The following is a 20,080-nucleotide window of genomic DNA, read 5'->3' as shown; positions in this document are numbered from 1 at the left end:
TTGATGTTCTCATTTCAAGTTTCACCCTAGCCTCCTAATAATGCAATATTGAGGCCATTCAGACACTAATTATGCCTCCGTGGCTTTTTTGAAATGACTAAATCAGCATCAGTTCTATAATTATCATTAGCAAGTTTGTATCAGTAGCTCACATCACTTGAAAAGCTCAACTTAAATGATTTGTGAATGTACTCATCTAATACATTGAACAGTCTCTATAGATAAACACAGGTGCATGCATATTGCTTTATGTAAAGTAGAAAGTCTGTACATGTATATTGTATGAAATATATTTTCAATGCAATATTAAAACATTATTTCCATAGCTTGAAATATTAAGCTACGCAGAGACATCCGAGATACCTGTGCTTTCAAAGCTCAGTTGGGATGAGCAGTGTAAGGAAACAGAAAACTATTACTCATACTTAAGGCTAGATCTGATGTCTTCCTCATTTTCCAAATGTTCAAATAGGAATCTGGCAAAGATGATTGACAGGAAGAAGTATCCAAATGCAATTCCTCTGTATTTTCATTGTTTCTGTTCTTGAATTATTGATATTGCCAGTAGTCATTTGCCATGAAAAGAAATCAAGTATGTATGGTAAGCACTTCCTTGAAAGCAACACTTTTATTTTTTTTAAAAATGTTTATAGTATGCCATTTTTATAATTTAACAAAATGGCAAACTGATGGGGAAAATAACTGCAGCAAAATAAAAGTGTAGTGTAAATTAATTCTGTGGCTAAATACACAAATGCTGTGTGGAAACATATTATGGGGTGGGGAGTGGGCAGCAAACACCAGCTACTGAGGGAAGCTGAGAAGATTTCTTTGTATCACCTAAATGGGAAAGACTCACCTTAAAACAGGAAAACCTGATAAGAATTTCTGAATTTGGGGCTCTTTAGGAATAGTGGAACATACATCAAAAACTAAGCCATTGTACTTCCCAGTGATGATCTTTTTTTTTTTTTTTTTTCCCCATACCACCTAATACTAGATCCTTGTTTTGTACAAAAAAAAAACTTGTGCCAGGCTGTAGTATTTTATGACCTACATTATTACCCTCTGGGTAGTGAAATGATGGTGCCAAACTAATTATTGCTTTGTCTAATTTTAAATCCAGGTCTATGGAGATTAACAGCTTGCACATTAATTCAAAGCACCAACAGCCCACCTAACCTCATGCCGTTTTAAATGAATTAAAAATCCTGTTTAGGAAACTTTAATATACTTTAAATGAAGGAAATGTGCATCTATACTTTTATCCAGTATATAAAAACCAAGTTCACTTTGCTTATTTTGCTTGCTCACACATACTCCAGGGAGGAACTTTTCTTATCTTCAGGCATTACTTCCCTTGAAAATGAAATACCTGCTAAGCTAAAAGCACAGGCTGAGTGGAACTAATGGTAAAGTGGCAGTGATGGTGGTGGGTAGGGGGAGGTGAAATAATGAGAAGAAAGACTATGTTCAGGTTGAGGAAGGAAAACATTCCGTTCCAACGTATTGTACCTTTTTATATCTTTGACATTAAATGAATGCCTTTAAACACACTGACATTTTGTTATATTACAAAATGAACGTGTAGTATTGAGCAATCAATACAGATAGACCATCTATAAAAAAGGCGAGGAATCATTTCACCAAACCCTACAAGAAGGATTGACAGTTTGAGGAACCAGAAAATGATAGACCATTGCAGTAACTTCCCAGCCGGTCTCCCCATTTCCAGTTCTATTAGCTATATCTTCTTAAAGCAGGTCTCAGACCTCATAAATCTCTGGCATCAAAACCTTCCAGAGCTTCCTATTACCTACCTACTGAAATGCAAACCTCTCATCCAAGGACAGAATGAAGTTCCTCCATAATGCATCCCCCATTCTCATTCCCATCCTTATTTCCCCCTTTGTGCCTGTGTACAGCAAAGGCTCAACCAAACTAGATTATATGTTGTTTCCTGCAAAGGCCCCAATAGTTTCCTTCCCCACTGCCTTTGTGAATCCCTATTTCCTCTACTTGTCAACTCGTTAATTTCCTCAATAAACATTTAATCACTAAATGTTTATTGTCACTATTTTAAGCACTGGGGGGGAAAACAAAAGCAAAACCAAAAACAAAACAAAGATGGAAGTTACAATGATTGCCTGCCCTCCAGAAGCTCACAATCTAACAGAGGGCTCAAACACAAAGATACTTTTTAAATGATGTGATAATGCAGAGAGAGAGAGAGAGAGAGATACAGAGTCTGAAAAGAGCCCAGGGGAAAGATACTGAAGTGCCCCTAGGAAGGCTGGGAAGTCTCCTTGGGGGAGATAGGTGCTGAGAGTCTGCAGGGAGTTAGCTCACAGAAAAGGAGGGCAAACCAGGTTGCACAATGAAAAACAAGGCACAAAGGGAACAGACGACGTGGTATATGCAAACTACAAGCGGTTTTTTGTATTGGAAAATAAAGATTAAGACTACAAAGGCCAGGAAAACTGCCCTCTCCTTCATGAAAGAACCCGTATCTTTTGGACAGAACCTCTTTATGAGTCACTTATTACTGTAGTTCAACATTCACTTTGAACTATATTTATCTGTGCACATCCATAAAATGTTAATGTCAGTTTTCTTTTAAATCCTCTGCAAGTTTTAGTGCAATACTTTTAACCACAGTAAGCGTTCAGTATGTGCTTCCTAAATGAGAGCCATGCAAAATCAGGCAGAGGTTGCAGCAAATATACAAAGTACCACCATTTAAAGAGTGAATGAAAAAATATAATCCTCAGGTTACTAGAAGAAGACACTTTTGCAAAACCAAGAAAATATCTCTGGTGAACCTATCACAGGATTTTCTGGTTGTCTCTCCACTGTAGGGTTAGATCATGGAGGAGATATATGGACCACTCTAATACTATTTGACAGTACCTGTATTCAAGTGTAATTCTAACAAATTGAGTAATTTCACAAAAATGAGGTCAAGGTCTTCACTAGTTTTTTTTTTTTTTTTTTTTGAGGAGGTGGGATAGTGCATAAGAACTTCTCAGTAGTCTTAATTGAAGTGCAAATGAAGATCCTTAAACTGCAATTTTATGGAAACATTAAAAAATTACTGTGCCAGTAATTTGCATTATTGTAAGACTAACTTCAGATTTTGTGAGCAATATGAAAAAATTATGTACGTCTAGTAAACAGCTCTAAGTCTTGGAATGTTTTTTGAAACAGTAGTTTGGAGGAAGATATTACTGGTTTAATGTTTATTAAAATAGTTAGCCCTTGAGTTTGAAACTAAAAAGCAGTTTTAAAAGTTAAATTGAATTGTGTTGAGCATTTCTTAATAAACCAAAATTATAGAAACTTGTTTTTCTCTGTAAAGCATCTTGTCACCCGCATCTCCCTCATCTTCTCTACACTGTCTAACCTCATCTTTTCCTTTCTCTTTCCTCTCCCGTCACATAGGTAAAGCACATCTTTGTGTTTACCCTGGGTCAAATTATCCTTAGTCCAGTGCAGACAAACACATGGTCACCTGCAAAACCCCATTCAGTATCACCTTGCTTATTTCCCTACCCTTCACTTTGATTGTTGTTTATATGTGTAGTGAGAATAAGAACAGGAATAAGTAAATGAATTTTTCCCTCTGAATTAGCTTGAGAGTAACACACACAAACACACACACACAAACACACACACTCGTGAAGGAAAAAAGGATACTTAACGTTTATTTTTCTTTTGATTTTCTTGAAAAGCCCAAGTCAGAATATACTGTGTATTAGAAATTCATTATATATATCCTCTCTACCTTAAAAAAGTAAGAGATAAGCAGTGTATATAATGCAGTGGGAAAAAATTAGCACAGTTTTTCACTGAATTAACTGTTTCCTTGACTAGTCAATCAGCTTTCTTTAAAGACAATTTCTTGTTTTCATGGCATCACAAGAAAAGTTTTGTAAAATATGTTATAGAGGTAGGTGTCAGTTACAACCAAAAACATTTCTTTTGAATAAAACTTAAAAAAATATAGATAGAATACGGTGACTATTAAAATGCTACTTAATCGTATTACGTTACAAATAGTTTCATTAAGACAACAAAAACTAAACGTTGTACTAATTTTTCAAACAAAGAATGAATCTTTTTGAAAAACAAAGTTTCATATTCCTCTGCAAAATGTAATTGAAGGAAAGCAAGCTTTATCCATACCTAAAAAGAAAGAAAGAAAGCAAACTAGAAATGGTGGGATGACAAACTCCACTGTGGATTTTATTAGTCGTGCAAATCCCATAATATTTTATTATATAAGCCTTTTTTTCCTGGGAGTATATGTAATTTTGGACACTTTGGAAACTCTGTGTAAATATAAGCAGTGCTCTTTTGAATAGATTCCTTTCTTTGATTCCAAGTTAATTATGTTCATTTGTATGTTGAACAATGGATTTTATAATCTGTATTTCAAATGAATATATAAGAGAATTGAAAAAAGTACTACTTATCTATTAATAAACTTCTGGGAACCACACTTTTCCTGCCCCTTTTTAAAAGTAAGGCTTATTTTGTTGTAAATATTGAAAATGAATTTCTTTAAGTCGATCGTCAAAATACATTGTGTTTTACTCAAGTGGTCATTCCATTATTTCTATTTTATTCAGTATTTTGGTTTACATGAGGAACTGTAAATTCAGTACTAGGAATTTAGTGTTAAAGGTTGATGAGCTTTGAACTTTTTTTTTTTTAACAAACAAGGACAGAGCAGTTTTGCTTGAATTGCACAGAGGACATATCATCAGCATTCTTCACATGGGCAATAACTGAAATTATAAATTCTTCACAGTTGTTGTTGTTTAATTCATCTGTACTCAGTCCAACAGTGACCCATAGATACTTTCCTACACTTATTCCTTTGTGGTGAAATCCAATGGGCAACTTCTCATAATATCATTTTCAAAGCTATCTTGTAAAATATAACTAAAGTGGCTTCAGTGTTCTCTGTTAGATCAGAATAAAGTTCTGTTGTATTTTGAAGCCTGTTTTTAAAAAAAAAAAAAAAACACAGAAAGGTCAAATCTATTCCAAATAGAGATTTCATTCCCTAGAAATATTTAGTAAGATTTTGAATCACCTTTTCTTGTCTTTTAAATTCTGTTATCTACTTAGATTTAACTAAAATCATTTTTCTTTCTCTTGTGTTAGGTAAATGCATCCATTCAATAGCTAACCGTAAGGTAAGAAAATCACAGAAGGAGAATGAAATTAATTTCGCAGTATATAGTTGGTATATTTTAAAAGCTGCATTTCATCATCTGGAGAGCTGTAATTTAGTCTATTAAATCTATAGCTGAGAAGCGGGGGGAAATGTGAATACCGCTCGTTATGAGGAGGGTCAGTCCTAAACAAGTATGTTTTCAGTTCCAGCCTTCACAGATAACATTTTCAGCTTGATGGGCTCCTGGTCCAATATTTAATTTGCCTCTTTCATTCTTAGCTTATTTGAAATATAGAGGACCGGATGTCCACCAGGCCAGAGTATAAACTTACCATTTATCTATTAAAGTCCTATTTAATGTAAACGAAGAGAAATTATTACCCCACTCACTCTCCTTCTCATTACAATTTCTAAAGAACTTTGCCGGGCACATTATCTCGTAGACATCATGATCAAATGTTATTGTTTTGCTTTATTATCTCAGTTGGATGGTTGGCTAGTCTAGAATGAAATAGGTTGAAGGCAATACTCGCAGCCTAGAAGTCTGAATGAGGCTCCCATTCAAATGATTCTGGTTGTTTGGGGGTGGGGCGGGGTGATTAGTAAACCAACTGAGCTTACACTGCATAGTAAGCGTCTGGATGCAGCACATTTACATCTAACAAGAGACCCCAGAAAACGTGTGCGTGTTTCTTAAACCTTATGTTCCGAACAAAAGGCTATCTCAGCAACAGACAATCAGCACTGCACCGCTCCCTGGGATGCAGCAACACACTCAACTGCACATTTCATTCTTCTTCAGCTCCCAGCGCCACAAAGCCCCTACTCTCTTCCCACTCCTGGGTCCCTAGATTGCTCCATAGAAGGGGGTTGGGAAAGCAGAAGCCTAACGTCTGTGCCTGCGCACCAGCCGCCCGCACCAGGGGCCCCCGGGCGCTGCTTTCCCCTGCCCGAGCCGCCTGGGGGAGGTAGGGAGGGGAGCCAGAGAGCGGAAGAGTGGACCGCACACCTAGCCACTCCGGATTTTATTGATTCACAGGGCAGCGGGGGAGGGGAGCTGGGTTAATTCGGATCCCCCCCCCCCCCCGCCCCGAAGTTGCCTCCTCTTGGCAGATAAAGTCATTTTCTGGCTGGTGCTGGGGGCCCAGGGGAGAGTGCGGGCGAGGTCCCGGCTCTCGGGGCCAGATCCCGTCCTGTGCGCGAGTCTTGGGGGTGGGGAAGGCTGAACCGGCCGCAGCTGTCGAGAGGGCCTGGAGCGGGCGGGGAGGGGCGGCGTGCCGGAGAGCCCTTTAAGGCGGGTTAGGAGCGCTAGGGCCGACCGGTCACGCGTGGGAAAGAAAGGCCCCTTCCCTCCCGAGGCGTCGCTCCCCTTTCCTCAGGTTGGGCCGCCTGAGAGTGCGGGCCGGCAGAGCTCCCGGTCCCCGCGCTCGTAATCATGACCTCGGGGCCCCCTCCGGGCCGCGTGAGCGCGTTGGCGAGGCTGGGCGGCCGCCGCGGCCCCGGCCGTGTAACATGACCCGAGCGGCCGGCCGGCCGGCGCGGCGCGGCCATTGAGCCCTCCCTGCCCATGAATCTCTGGCGCGTCTCTAGCTCGCTCGCCGCTCGCCTCCCGCCTCCTTTCTCCCCCTCCAGCTCCGCGGGCTCCGTGCGCCTCTCCCTCTCCCTCCCGGTCCTGCCGCTGCCCGTCTCTCTCCACTGCCCGCCTCTCGCCACTGCCTCCCGTCTTCTCTCCCTCACGGCAGCCTCCGTCTCTTTCTCCCTCTCTCCTTTGAAAACTGATCTTTGGCTCTTAGTGTGAAAGTGATTTGAATTTGGCTCGGCGGCGCTCTGCGCCTGCGCCCAGCCTCTGGCATGCTGGCTCCTTCCAAGCAGCTGTTTTGGGTTTGAAATTCCAACATGGCAGAGGCTGCAGTCCGTCTTCCCTTCAAAAACTTGGAATGATTTCAAATCATAGGCACCTTCACTTAACCCTAGCTTCCATTCATCAGCAAACACATCGGATCGATGCTACGCTAACCTATCGGGTTTTCGCTCCGCGCGTTCAGGTAAGAGGAGCTTCGTAGTTTTCCACCAGCTGTTTAAATTTGTTTTTGTTTTTGTTTGTTTAATTTTTAAAGAATATAAATAAATTCAAGACCGTAATGAAAAGAGATCTTCGAGTTGTGCCGTAAACATTAAATTTAATTTGCACTCGTTTCTATTCTGTACGCCAACCTGCTGTCTAATTTCTCTGTACAAAGTAGCCCCGAAACATTATAATGCATATTTTTGCTGCTTAATCATTGTAACAATAGTGTGGGATTAAGAGTTCGCGATTGCAAGAATCTCGTTTTCCGCTATAATGGGCTTACTTATTACTATCTTTTTTACTTCAAAGATAAAAAATAAGAAAGCGGAGCCATAGGGTGGGGCTAGACTTTCTTCGGGAACTAACTTCTAAGTAAATAAGAAGTGTAAATAAGAATCTTGCACACACAAAAAGTTGAGGTTAAATTACAATCTCGTGGCTGGAGGAACGTGAATATGTCAGAAGATCGGTTGCAGAAAAATGTAAGCACATCATCTTGGAGGGGGTACAGCGTGGTGGGCGTATTGTTGGCAAGGAACGGGAGAGAAAGATGTATAATTTAATGGTATATACAATCCACTGATCCTATTACCGTCCTCCCCGGAGCTCTTGTTAGTTTCAATGGGAGTGAGTGAAATTGACATGGACTTGCATTCCTGGTCATGTGCTTTTTTTCCTTTCTTTCTTCTCCTGTGATCTGAGATCCCCTTTTTGTTGATGTTGCTTTCCCCCTTAATTATATGCATGTAGGTTAAATGAATACCTGACGAAAGGGCCCACGTTTCAAGGCAGTGACATTTGATAGCTGAGAGGAAAAGTGGCTTTAATGAAAAGCAACCTTTGGAATTCCTGCTTGTGAGAAATCCAATTCAGCTTTTTGTGCTGCCAGCAAGAAATGATCAGTAGCACCAGTGTTTATGGTATGTCAGTTTTGGAATTTACTTCCTTTGCATCTAACTAGGAAAGACAAATTAAATAGCATGATAAAACCACTGAAGACTCTGCTTGGGAAGGAGCTGCTCATGATATATAATTCCTTTTAAAAAATATATATGTATAATGTATATTTTAATCTGTCAAAATGCTTGTTTGCTTTTGCTATCGCTTGTTTGTATATTTCAGTTTTGATTAATAGATTGCTGGAGTCCACCTTTATCGGTTTTAGCTGTAATTCCAAAGTTGCATGTTACTAGTAATGCACTATATAACCGCTGAAGTCAAATGGTATGTAAATTAGTTAAACTCAGTGTGCAGTTTTTTGGGGGAGGGGGCTGGGTGGAGAGGGGAGAGGGCGGGAGTGCGGGGAAAGACTGCTTACTAATGAAAGTGTATGTATATATGTACACACACAGAAGTGGATGAAATTTTTTTTTCTCTATCTATTAATGCAATTTGACTCTCTGCTCTCTCAATGATTGCACTTTGTGGAGTAATCACTTCTTCTGAGTGTGTTTTTTTTTGGGGGGGGTGAGTGAAGGGATATCTTTTCCATGAAAATAAAAAATGTATTTTGATTGCTTAAAGTCCTTAATGCCTTTTAAGGAACAGTGGTAGGGTTTTGTTTTGTTTTTTTCCTTGCCATTCACTTGTCTGCCTGTCAGCGCTTTTTACTTTTAACCTGTGACAGAATTAAATAAGCAGGCACTGAAATTGACTTTGTTTGAAATCTCTCTTTCCTCTTTCTTTACCAAAAAAAAAAAGAGGTCAGATAAATGGAGTGAGAGGGGGTTTTCAATAGCTCTTGTGACCGTGTGTACACTTTGTGATATTCAATTAAGACTAGGAGGGAGCAACAACAAAAAGATGTTAAAAAGTATTTTGCATAACCAAAGGATATGTCCACTTTAAACATTTTTTTGTTTTTGTTACATATAACCCCATCACCATGCATTCACCCTGAAAAGAGAGAAAGGAGGAAAGGAAGAATATGAAAGAAAGAAATAGCAGTAGAGATAGCTGCCAGGGGTCTGTAATGTGGCCGTGGTTACTGGTCTCTCATAACACAAATGTGAATACAAGGAAAGGGACTATAAGAGCCGATGCGCGACAGACACTTCTGGTTGGACTCTGGTGACTGTTGAGCTAAACACACACCGCTCTTACATGATAGGAAGGATTTGATTGAATTTTGCATTTGGAACTTGTTGACTTTGAAGCGATCAATAAGAAGACTGTTTATTTTAGATGCACATAATTTGCCCTGAGAAATGTTTTAAGGAGGAGAGAGCACAGCTTTTTTCCCCCGGAGCTGTTGGAGCGAATGGGATTGCCAGATGGGCGATTTCCCTCTGTGATGTTAAAGCTGTAATATATATTCAGAGCAGATTGGGCTGCTGCCTGTGATGAGGAGGATATTACATTTATAAATTTTAAATCGGAGCTCGGACAATGTGCTGAGAACAGAAATTGGATGGTTTGACTGTTCACCGTATTGATACTTAAATGTGATTTCTGGGTAGTAGTAATAGTAATTATTGCAGTAATATGTAAAAAACACGTTGGGGTAGGAAATCATATAATTCATGACATTTAACAGCAGATTTAAGTGTATAAATTACTCCCCCAGTCTCTGCTTACTATTAAATAATAGTCACATAATTTATTTCCCTCTGTGTTTAAATGCCCAGTTGTGCAAGTGATATTCATTCAGAAAGCTTGTTTTTATACACTAGAATTCTGCAGAGGCAAAGTTTATATATAATCTATAAAGTAGACACTTGTGCATATGTATAGAGTGGCATAAGTGGCTCCTGTTTTGTAATTCTGTTACTCTGATTATTTTTAGATTTTGTTTGTCTCAAATGTGTGGCCTATAGGAACCACAGCTACAAACCTAAAAGGCTGGAAAGTGGACAAGGGTTCACACTCTGGCAGCTCTGCTGTTGCAAATTAAAAGTGTGTTGTGGTCAGGAAATGAAAGCTACAATGTCTCTTTTGAACAAGTCGTTTATCAAGAGAAACATCTATCAGGGACTGCCTTGTCACATTGATCCTCTAAAAGTTAGGTCCGAGGTGGAAGCTGCTTTGATGTTTTTGATCCTAAATTTAATACAACGGGAAAAAAAAAGCAAGGATATTTTGACCAGAATAGATTTAAAAAAATGTTTCCTGGGACCAACAAGATCTATTTATTAGTATTGTACTATGTGTGAAGTTTTTTGGACATAACAGTTGAAAGGCTTAAGAGGAAACCCCAACCTTTATAAATTGACAGTTGTTCAAATACATATTTATAGTACATTCAGTTATGGCCACATTCTTGGTTCACATGGACATTTTGAAAATGATTGTTTTAAAGGGAAAATTATTTTGAAACAGTGTCTTAGAACAATATACAGAGAACCAGAGTTTTCATTCACTCAGATTGCAGAGTGGCTCTCTTCTCTTCGTGTTGCCTTTTAGTTCTGTATTTCTGTTTCACTTCTTCATTACATGTGTGACATAATAGCTTTTAGTGGGGGAAGAAACATTTTTTCCTATGAAAACCATTTCCCAAAACATGCTTGCTCACATCATCTTTATTGTTTATTAACTGTGTATGTGGATCATCATCAATATAAACTATAGGAACTCAAGTCTTTCAGAATTTCAGCTTAAAAATATAGGTAGGTAGCAGATTAAATATGCCATGTATTCTTAAATACTGAATATGTTGCATGCATTATTCAAATTTTAAACGGTATTATTAAGAAAATGACCAACTTAAAAAAAAATTTTTTTTTTCGTGAAAGCAGTTAAAAGCAGCTTGTTTCATTTTGGGAGGCAAAGCTAGGAGAGAGGTGTGCCTTCTTTGAAATAGAGTTTTTGGATACTTGTCTTTTACTGCTGGTGGCTACTTGCTATTTCACATGGGTCTATCAACAACTAGGCTGATGGATCACAAAGAGTGTGGTGGGAGTTTTGGGAAGTATAATACTTGCTAATTAATCATGTCTGAAATGAAAGAATCATAGCAGGGTAATAAAGTCTCGTTGTTTTCCTGGAAGAGGGTAAGACTTCTGTTTGGAAGCTGTATGTGTGAGTTGACTTTCTTTTTTCTTCTCCTAAAAAGACAGTTTATAGGGTCACTTTAGAATTATTTCAGGAACCGTCTTTTTTGAAAATGGAATATTTTTCTTTTTCCTGACTGTACCAAATCAGTGAAATTCTTAAAAATGTCTCTGAGTGAAAACATAGAGTTTTTTCCTCAGTTATATTAAAGACTCCTGCGGTTGAGTTTCCAGTACTTTTTTTTTTTTTTACCATAAATAGAAAATCTTTCTGTTGTTTTTATTCATGTCAGGCAGGAACTTTGGAGGCTGGTACTTCTGATAGGCATACAAGAGAGCAAAATTTTTGTTAATTACTTTTAGCTAGTACAAGAGTATGACCAGAGGGGAGAAAGGGAGTAGTACTTCCAAGAATCTAGAGATCGTCTGTATTATAACTTGACGTTTCTAAGGTAGTTTAAAATATTAGCCACCTGAAAAAAAAGCAGATGAGCAGTATCATTATAGGTAAATTCTTTTTTTCCTGAGCTTTGGCATGTCACCTTTTAGAATTTAGTATTTTGCTTAGTTTACGCATGGGGACAGATCCTGAAAGTTTGTGTCTGCAACATTTTTCAGAATTTTCATCTCAAGGTGAAGACGGCTATGCTAATAATTCCCTGTTTTTGGCTGTGAGTGTTTGGATGCCTTGAATGATTGCCTAATTAAGTAATCAGTTTTAATGGTCCAAAATCAGCAGAATTGCTAGGTGTATTTGAAACAATTGCAGGCTTTTATGTTTTGTACTTTCTAGTTTGTTCTTAGAACCTTGGTTTGATAAAAATGTTTGCTGTTTTGCTTTTGATATTCTTGAGTACAAATTTCATGTACCTCTTTTGTAAAGTACATTTATTTTTGTAGAGGTAATAATTTTAATTACCAGGAATTTAAATCGATTTATAAATTTTTGATTGGGAGAAATTGTTCTGCAGACATTTGTGTGAAATACTGACGTATGCTACTGATCGATAAGACGTGATTAATCAGCATATCTGCTTTTTAAGCTTTGGTCACTGATAAACTAGAATAAACAAATGGCACAGAAAACAATGCAATTTTTTTCTTTCAATTAAAAAAATGCAATATAAGTGTCTCTTTGGCGATATACAAGAGTTAATGTTTTAAAATCAACTGAACTTAGAAATTCTTTTGGGGTACTACTTGGAAGACTTCAAGTCCAAAAATTATTCCACCTTTCAATTAACTCTTTCTGTCTCACACACATAACAGATTATAGCTAATTGTTTTTAAAAATCTATTAAAATGAAAGACTTTTTTTTTAAAGACTGCAAATAAATCCCTCTTTAGCAAGTGCTTTTCATGGTTGGATTTTGTAATTTTCTTCCTTCTTTTTCCCTAAACTTGAACTTTTATCAGCTTTTTCATTTAACTTATGGTAGAAATTTCAAGCCTAGCTGCTTTGAAACATGATTGCTGATTACTGATCCTTTTGATATTTTTGATGTTATCATTTAAATGGCCGTTGTACTTGAGGGATGCTTACTGCAAGAAATGCAGATAGTGGAAATAAAAGGTAGGCAAGAATATGATAAAAATAAATTGTACTGATAAGTTGAAAGCAAATCAAAAGCAGGTGGGTATGCAAAGTTTCCTCAGGGCAGCCGCACAGCTGCCAGCTCAGGAGCTCTGCCTCAGCACAGCACAGGAGTGCGCCGTACCTGTTGACGACAGTCTTAGTTAGGAGACTGAGGAGGCAGAAGAGATAGGTGATCAGAAACCGTCCAGACATGAGATATCGTATGGCAGTTTCTGTTAATAATATTTACATACGTTATGTAACAAATCTGCTTGTTGTCTTGATACTTGAATATTGACACTGTACTTAACATTGCACATGGTGGGCTGTGCTTTCAGAGTATATTAGAAGCAGTGAATTCAAAGGAGAATTTCAATGCAGAAGTATTTACGTTGAGTATATGTATAAATGGATACGTTTGCTTATATTTGAGCTACTATGACTTTCACAAAGCATTGACAGCATTACTCCTTGCAATCATTTTTGAAACTGATACATCTTGAAAGTAGAAATGCACGATTTATCATATGAAGGCCCAAGGTTAAACTTTTTTTACCCTGCAACCTGGCTTCAGTATTTATACTTTTAAGTTGGGAAATCTTTTTTAGAAAGTATTTTTTAAGTAAGATTGGAAAGTTTGCTTCTTGTTAGGATTTTGTTCTTATTTTCATATGAGTAAGTGATATATAACTTACAAAAAGCATTTTCTTACTGTAGAAAACATAATGTAAAATACTTATAAAATTTATGTTTTCTTTTCCCCAATATCTTAACATTGAGAATACCTTTACCCAGTTCCTTATGAGTTTTTATTTCGGCTGGTAATTTATACATTTATTCCATTCCACTTGTGGATATATTTCAGGCAAGAGAACAGAAACTGAATTTTACTTTACTCATCAAAAAAGAACAAAAACAAACGCACACCTCCCCCCCATCTAATGTTTGCCTTATGTCAATTGGATGCTTTTTAAGCAACTGACAATTGATTAAATGCCATATACTTATGACAGTAAACTCATCTGAGAATGAGTGACCTCTACTTTCATGCTTTGGTTTTAGGAAATATTATTCATGGAAACAGTAACATTCAAAATAATAATTTTAAAATAGTATAATGTACAGCCATGGGTTTCTAGATGTTGCTGTAAACTTTTTACAATTCTTCTGATTTATGATGCTTACCGTCAGCACACATTGTCACCTTCACCTAGGGCTGGCTACATAATTTCTGGGCTTGGTGCAAAATTAAAATGTGGGGCACCTTGTTCAAAAATTATTAAGAGTTCAAGACAGCAAGAGCAGAAGATTAAACCAAGTGCAGGGCCCTTCCCTGTGGGAGACCTATGGGCGTGTCCAGGTCGCAGGGCAATGAAGCAGGCCCTGCCTTCATTACCCACAAACCTTGTGGAAGTCACTGGGTTTCCTACATGGAGACTTGACTAGTCCACAGTGATTCCACGTGCCTCTGCCTAAAGAGATGCTAGTGGTTGTTGAGTAAGAGCCTCGGTGGGAAAATTGGACCATTAGGTATCTTCTGCTCTTTCTATACGTGAACTGGTGACTGAAATCTTTGCCTTTATCTTACGTTGCCTTTTGCCTGATGTGCTCCCATATATCACCTGAATTTTTGTGCAGATATTCTTAAAAGCAACTCTGTTTTGTAATTGTTTGCAGGCAGCTACATACTTAAATATGTATTCCCCAGGCACAGAACGATTAGGGTGGGAGGATTTTAGTAAGATTTGAAACAAGAGCCTGAGAGTTTCTCTGTTGATTTGTACCGCTATGCCACCTAAGTTTCAAGCACAAGTGAAATAAGTATTTTTAATGTAGAATCTTAAGTTATCTAAAAATATAGAAAATTCTGACCATTGAGAAATAAAAGCACAACTCATTGAGTCAGGGAAGATGGGCAAACACAAAAATAATTACCTTGTTATAGTAGCAGCGATATTGGTATTTTGACATTAGGAAGTGGCATTGTAGCTGTATAAACATGTGGTGACAGCTGTGTTAAAGATGAAAAGTAACTCTTGCAGTAACATTAACTTTGCAGGATGTTATATTCAAACGGTGAACTTAAACCAGAACAATCCCCTTCCCCCTGAAATATGTAGTCACCATCTGTGACTCCTTTCCGCCTTGGTTTGAACAGTCTACTTGATGGGTGGATAAAACGTTTACATTGTTGCTTCCCAAGATACTTCTCAATGAGATCAAGCTTCAAATTGAGAACCCTAAAACTAAATTTTGAAGTCAAGCGGCTTTTTCAGATACGATGGAATGTCCAGCAAGTAATGGATCTGAGTGTACTTGAAGTTGCACCATTTATTTTCAAAAGATATTTCCCACATCAGATGACTCTGCCAGGAAGAACAATATCAAAGAGCTCAGAAAAGTAACTATTCTTTTATGTAATCCAAGACTGATGGAGGGGAGGGAGCTTTAAAGATATTTCTGAAGAAAGAGAAAAACCTAACTTATTTTGAATGCCTCGTTAGTCTTGGTGGAGAGAAATCCTATATATGAGACCTTCTAAGAAGAAAAATCTTTGCCCTGTGTAATAAGAAGGCATTGCTCTCTCGGTTGACATGTACTTTAATGAAAGGATTGGAAATAACTATTACAACAGTGTCCCATTTAATTATAAATTCACCCCACAGTTTAGAAATCTTTTGCATTAAAGACATTGTGAATTTGAATTTTTTTAAGAGGTAGTTAGCCACAATGCATATGTTTAAATATTCTATGTTGTATAACCTATCTACAAATTCTAGTAGTATAATTTAATTTGGGAACCATCTTTTCCCACCTTACTCCTATCCTTTAGTATGTTGTGTTTTCGTATTAGTTGTTTAGCTTTAAAAAAGATTAAACTAGGAATCTGGGTAAATACGTGGCAATATTAGTGCATCCTTGTGCCCCAAAGAGCTGTTTATTTCCCTTGTATTCACTTCTCCCTTTCCATTTCAAATTGAAGTTAAGATTATAAACTCTTTCTCTTAGATCATATATCTGAATGATGCTAAATTATAAATCTTAATTAGGTATGATTCACTGATTTTAATCTTACAAGATAATTATTCTGAGTAGGATAAAAGGTTCCTTTAAGATTGAAGGCATTTTCATTACAATACCCATTTAAGATCAAACAAATACCATAAAATAAACAGAGTCCTATTAGTCTTTTAAGCTTAACAGTTAATACTTTTGGATTTAAATATGTGAAGAAATAAGGATATGAATAGGACGGTCTTACTGTTTGCACACTTTAAGTGCTTGTGATAAATTTTACTGCCAGGAATTACATGGATCTAAAAGAGTCTTTTAAGTAAAAATTACAGTTTTGATTATCTAAATGGAAGATGCTCTTGTGCACGTGCACAGATACATTTCTCTGTGAAGGTATTGATGTCAGGGACGCTTTTGGTATTTCTTTATGAGTAATTAGGTTAACGGGGTTAGTTAGAAAATGTGTCCTTTCCTGGAAAATGAAAAATTACATTCAAGCAGAAGTAAAAGAGTAGAACATAATCATGACTTTAAGTACTTAAAAAGATATTTTATGAGTCATTTTTAAAGAATAATACTCAATATGTAACTTGTTAAGAATAATAGCCATTTTTACTTTTTAAAGCACATCTGTATTAAAACTGGCTTTCCGTTCATGAGTCACAAATCTGGAGTCAATTTTCGACCCCACTTACAAAAAATATGGGTCTAATCGCCACCCCCTCTTACCATGGTGTTCCACTCCAATCGTGTTGGTATCGAGTTCTTTAAAGAGAGATCTTCGCTTGCATTATTCAGAAAATTAAGCAACATTTTTGAGGGGAATACTGATATGACCGAAATGTAGACACTGGGACCCTGCCTGGCCTGAGTCCTTGTCTGACAAACGAGAAGGACCTTTATACGCCTACAGCGCTTGTCCTTTCTATGGGAAGATTTTAAATGTACTAAGAATTGAACAGCACTTGTTCCTTCTATGGGAAGATTTTAAATGTACTAAGAATATAAGTGTTCCCTAATTGGAAAAATATGTTTTATGTAATTCTAAGAGTACCAATCAACTAATCAACTAATTTACTTATGGATGGTAAGATAGTAGGACTAAATAATCTTATTCAGAAATAGGTGTTTAGAGTAGTAGTATCTTTCTAGAGAGAGAAAAAGTCTGTACGTATGCAAAATCCCTTTTGGGATTTTTTTGTTTGTTTTCTTTTCTTTCTTTTTTTTTTTTTTTACTGTGGGTGAAATCTCTATCAATAATGTTTAGGCTGTAAAAGTATTAGGAAAAAATCTAATATTGGAAGTTCTTTATTATGCTATGTACTTTTAATAAGTCCTCAATGAGTGCATACAATGCACTAATACTTGTTTTGTTTGTTTTTTGATTTGTGTCTTGTTTTATTTTGTTGTAGCATCAAGTTAAAAAGACCTTACAGGAAACTATTTTGTATTGTTTATTTTTAAAAATACTCAGAATAGTACAACCTGTGGTATAGGTTTGTTTATAATGATGAGCAAAAAGCCCCAATTTTACCCCAATATAATTCCGTTTCCTTGAAATCTACGCTACTATGTCAAAATGCCACTACTACTAAGCTACAATTTAGGAGGTGTTGCTGGTGTATAATTGTAATGCACATGTGTACCTAAATACATATTTTTAAAATATTTATCTATAAATTCTACTAGCCAACTTTGCAGGTGTCCTTGTGCTTGGGGCCAGCGGGGGAATGGTTTTCTATCTGTTTTGCTGTTTGCAAACTCACCAGAAACCTTGCTGTCTCATCCATCTTCCTGCTCTTGGAATTCATTCTTACCCATACCTGTGTACTGTTTTGAGGGACTGAGATTTTTTTCTCTTTCTTTTTTTTTTTTCTTTCTAGTATTTATCTGTAGGGTTGTTTATTACTTGATCAGATGGAAAAATCAAATTTCACTTGAGCCACTGGAATATGATATTTAGATCATGAGGAGGTAGCTTGAATTAATTTAGAGGTTATTGGGCTGTGTACTAGGAGGAAAGTGTAGCAGCATTTTTCGGCATGGACAGAGGGTGAAAGACCACTTGTAGGAATGAGGAAAAAGCTAAAGGCAAAAAAAATTAGGGATGTTGTTAAGGAAACTAAGGGTGAGGGCTGTTTTCGTGTAGCTGTTGCTAAAAATGAGGTTGGCAATTTAAAAAATCAAATCCTAATATAATTATGTGAGAAAACCTCATTTGTTAGGAATTAGTGACTAGTACACATTGATTAGCACACAGCACTATCTAAACAAATTATGTTCTTCTTTTTTAAAATGGCAAGTTCTATACCAAATCTTGGATGTATGGGATTTGTGATAACCCAAATTAAAAGAACTATACCCGCTTTTCTTCCTTATAATTTTAAAAAAGTGTAAAAAATACACATGCCTTTAAAGATGATTCATATTACTCTTAGACTCTTCTCCTTCACATACTCAATTTGGTTATGTCTCACATGAAGTTATGGAAGAACATCTACTGAGGATTAGGGTATATCTTTATTAAGACTTCTTTTTGGGAAACAGTGAGTTTATTGTCATAGAAGTCAAGTCATTAAAGTAGATAGATATATGATTTAATTTGATTTGAGCATAGTTTGATGATAAATTCTGTATCTACCCTGTAAATGCTAGCTGTATGTTAATGACCAAAACCAAAGCAAACCAAACAAAATTTGTCAAAGCCCCACCTCAGACCAGTTAGATGGAAGTTTTGGGGGATAACCAATTCCTTTTTCTTTTTCTACCCCAGTGATTCTAATGTAAAGTTAGGATTGAGAATCACTTCACTGAACCAAACATTTATACATTTCATGAGCTCTTAAATTTTTTGCTTTAAGTTTTAATTTTAAGAACTTCATTCTTCCTGGTTTGAAGTCACAAAAATAGAGACATCTATTTAGAATTGAATACACTCATGATATGTACTAGAGATAGTTCACTATCTGGCTGAAGTTCAACAACAATCTATGAAGAATTTTAGGGACATTGCCACCATGCTGGTAAGAGTACCTCAGGAAAGTGACAATGCTGACAGCAGCAGACGCCAACAGTCTATCATATTTGTGACCTTGGGTAAGTCCTTCAGCCTCTTTGAACCTCAAAGGAGGGTTCATCCAATGACTCTTAAGAATTTTTTCCAGTTCTATATAATTCATGATTGCTTGGTCATCGACTGGTGAGCTTGAGTCACTTGGAACCTTGCTGGTGGCCAATGGCTGAGTGATTTTTTGTTTCTTTTTAAGAAACTCCAGAAATTGTCTTGGAAATAATGAAGGGAGCTCAAGGACCATTTATCACTTTGTTAAGCCCTTCAGGAGGGATGGTAACCATTCATTAAATATGCTTACTAATTGGTTACAAGCAAATGTGTCAGCAATTCTAATACCTTGAGAGTTGACGAGTATTAGTTAGCCAGTGCTTTCTCCCTGTAAGAGATATAAATAGACTGACAAGCAGATTAACTTAAGTAGTAATGGATTTAGGGACTTCAGATCTCTTTTAAAATATGTCAAAATTATAGATCAGTATGAAAGTTGGATGTTTATCATACTGGAAGCAACTCCATCTTTTTTAAATTTTATCCCTAACTAATCTTTGTTCATCTTCTTTTTACCGCCTGGAATGCTCTTCTCCTCCACCTGTCGAAAACCTACCAGGACTTTGACATCTAGCTCAAATGTTGCATCATCTATGAAAACTTCCTGAGCCACCCTAATGAGGATCCATTTCAACGTCTGCTTGATATTCCTTAATCACTTAAAAAATCTCCTTTCAATCATTTGCCATCATTTTTCTTCCTCTATAGATTGCTGGGCATTTTTGTTTCTCATTTATGAAATTGTAAACTCCTGAGAGCAGACTACATGTGATTCATTTTTATTTTTAATCTCCTCAACGTGTGTATACAGAGCAGGACCTATGTAGTAGGTGTTCAATAAATGTTTGGTGAAATGAATCAATAGAAATGTAGGAGGCTGTCACTTGGTTCATCTTTTATTAATCTTACTTTAAAAAACTAGAAGATGCTTTTAAAAGTACTTAAAGAACAGATATATTAACATTGTGTATTTCGTTAAAAAATGAAATTTCTGGGCTTCCCAGGTGGCGCAGTGGTTGAGAGTCCGCCTGCCGATGCGGGGGATGTGGGTTCGTGCCCCGGTCCGGGAAGATCCCACATGCCGCGGAGCGGCTGGGACCGTGAGCCATGGCCGCTGAGCCAGCGT

At 37.1% G+C, this 20,080-nt stretch overlaps 1 protein-coding gene across 2 annotated transcripts in view; it reads left to right on the top strand.

The window, feature by feature from the left end:
• Positions 1-6,856: 6,856 nt before the first annotated feature.
• FIGN (fidgetin, microtubule severing factor) overlaps positions 6,857-20,080 on the top strand; it is a 122,456-nt gene continuing 109,232 nt past the window's right edge. Inside the window, exons 1-2 of one of the 2 annotated variants that reach the window (XM_079924585.1) lie at positions 6,857-7,230; positions 8,004-8,173. In XM_079924585.1, coding sequence (XP_079780711.1) covers positions 8,149-8,173 — 25 coding nt within the window. In that variant the 5' untranslated portion in view covers positions 6,857-7,230; positions 8,004-8,148. The remainder of the gene's footprint in view (positions 7,231-8,003; positions 8,174-20,080) is intronic. The other variant, XM_079924586.1, reaches the window with a different exon arrangement.

The sequence above is a fragment of the Stenella coeruleoalba genome (assembly GCF_951394435.1).
Source record: "Stenella coeruleoalba genome assembly, chromosome: 6".
NCBI lineage: Eukaryota > Metazoa > Chordata > Mammalia > Artiodactyla > Delphinidae > Stenella > Stenella coeruleoalba.
This window is presented reverse-complemented; position numbering and strand designations above follow the sequence as displayed.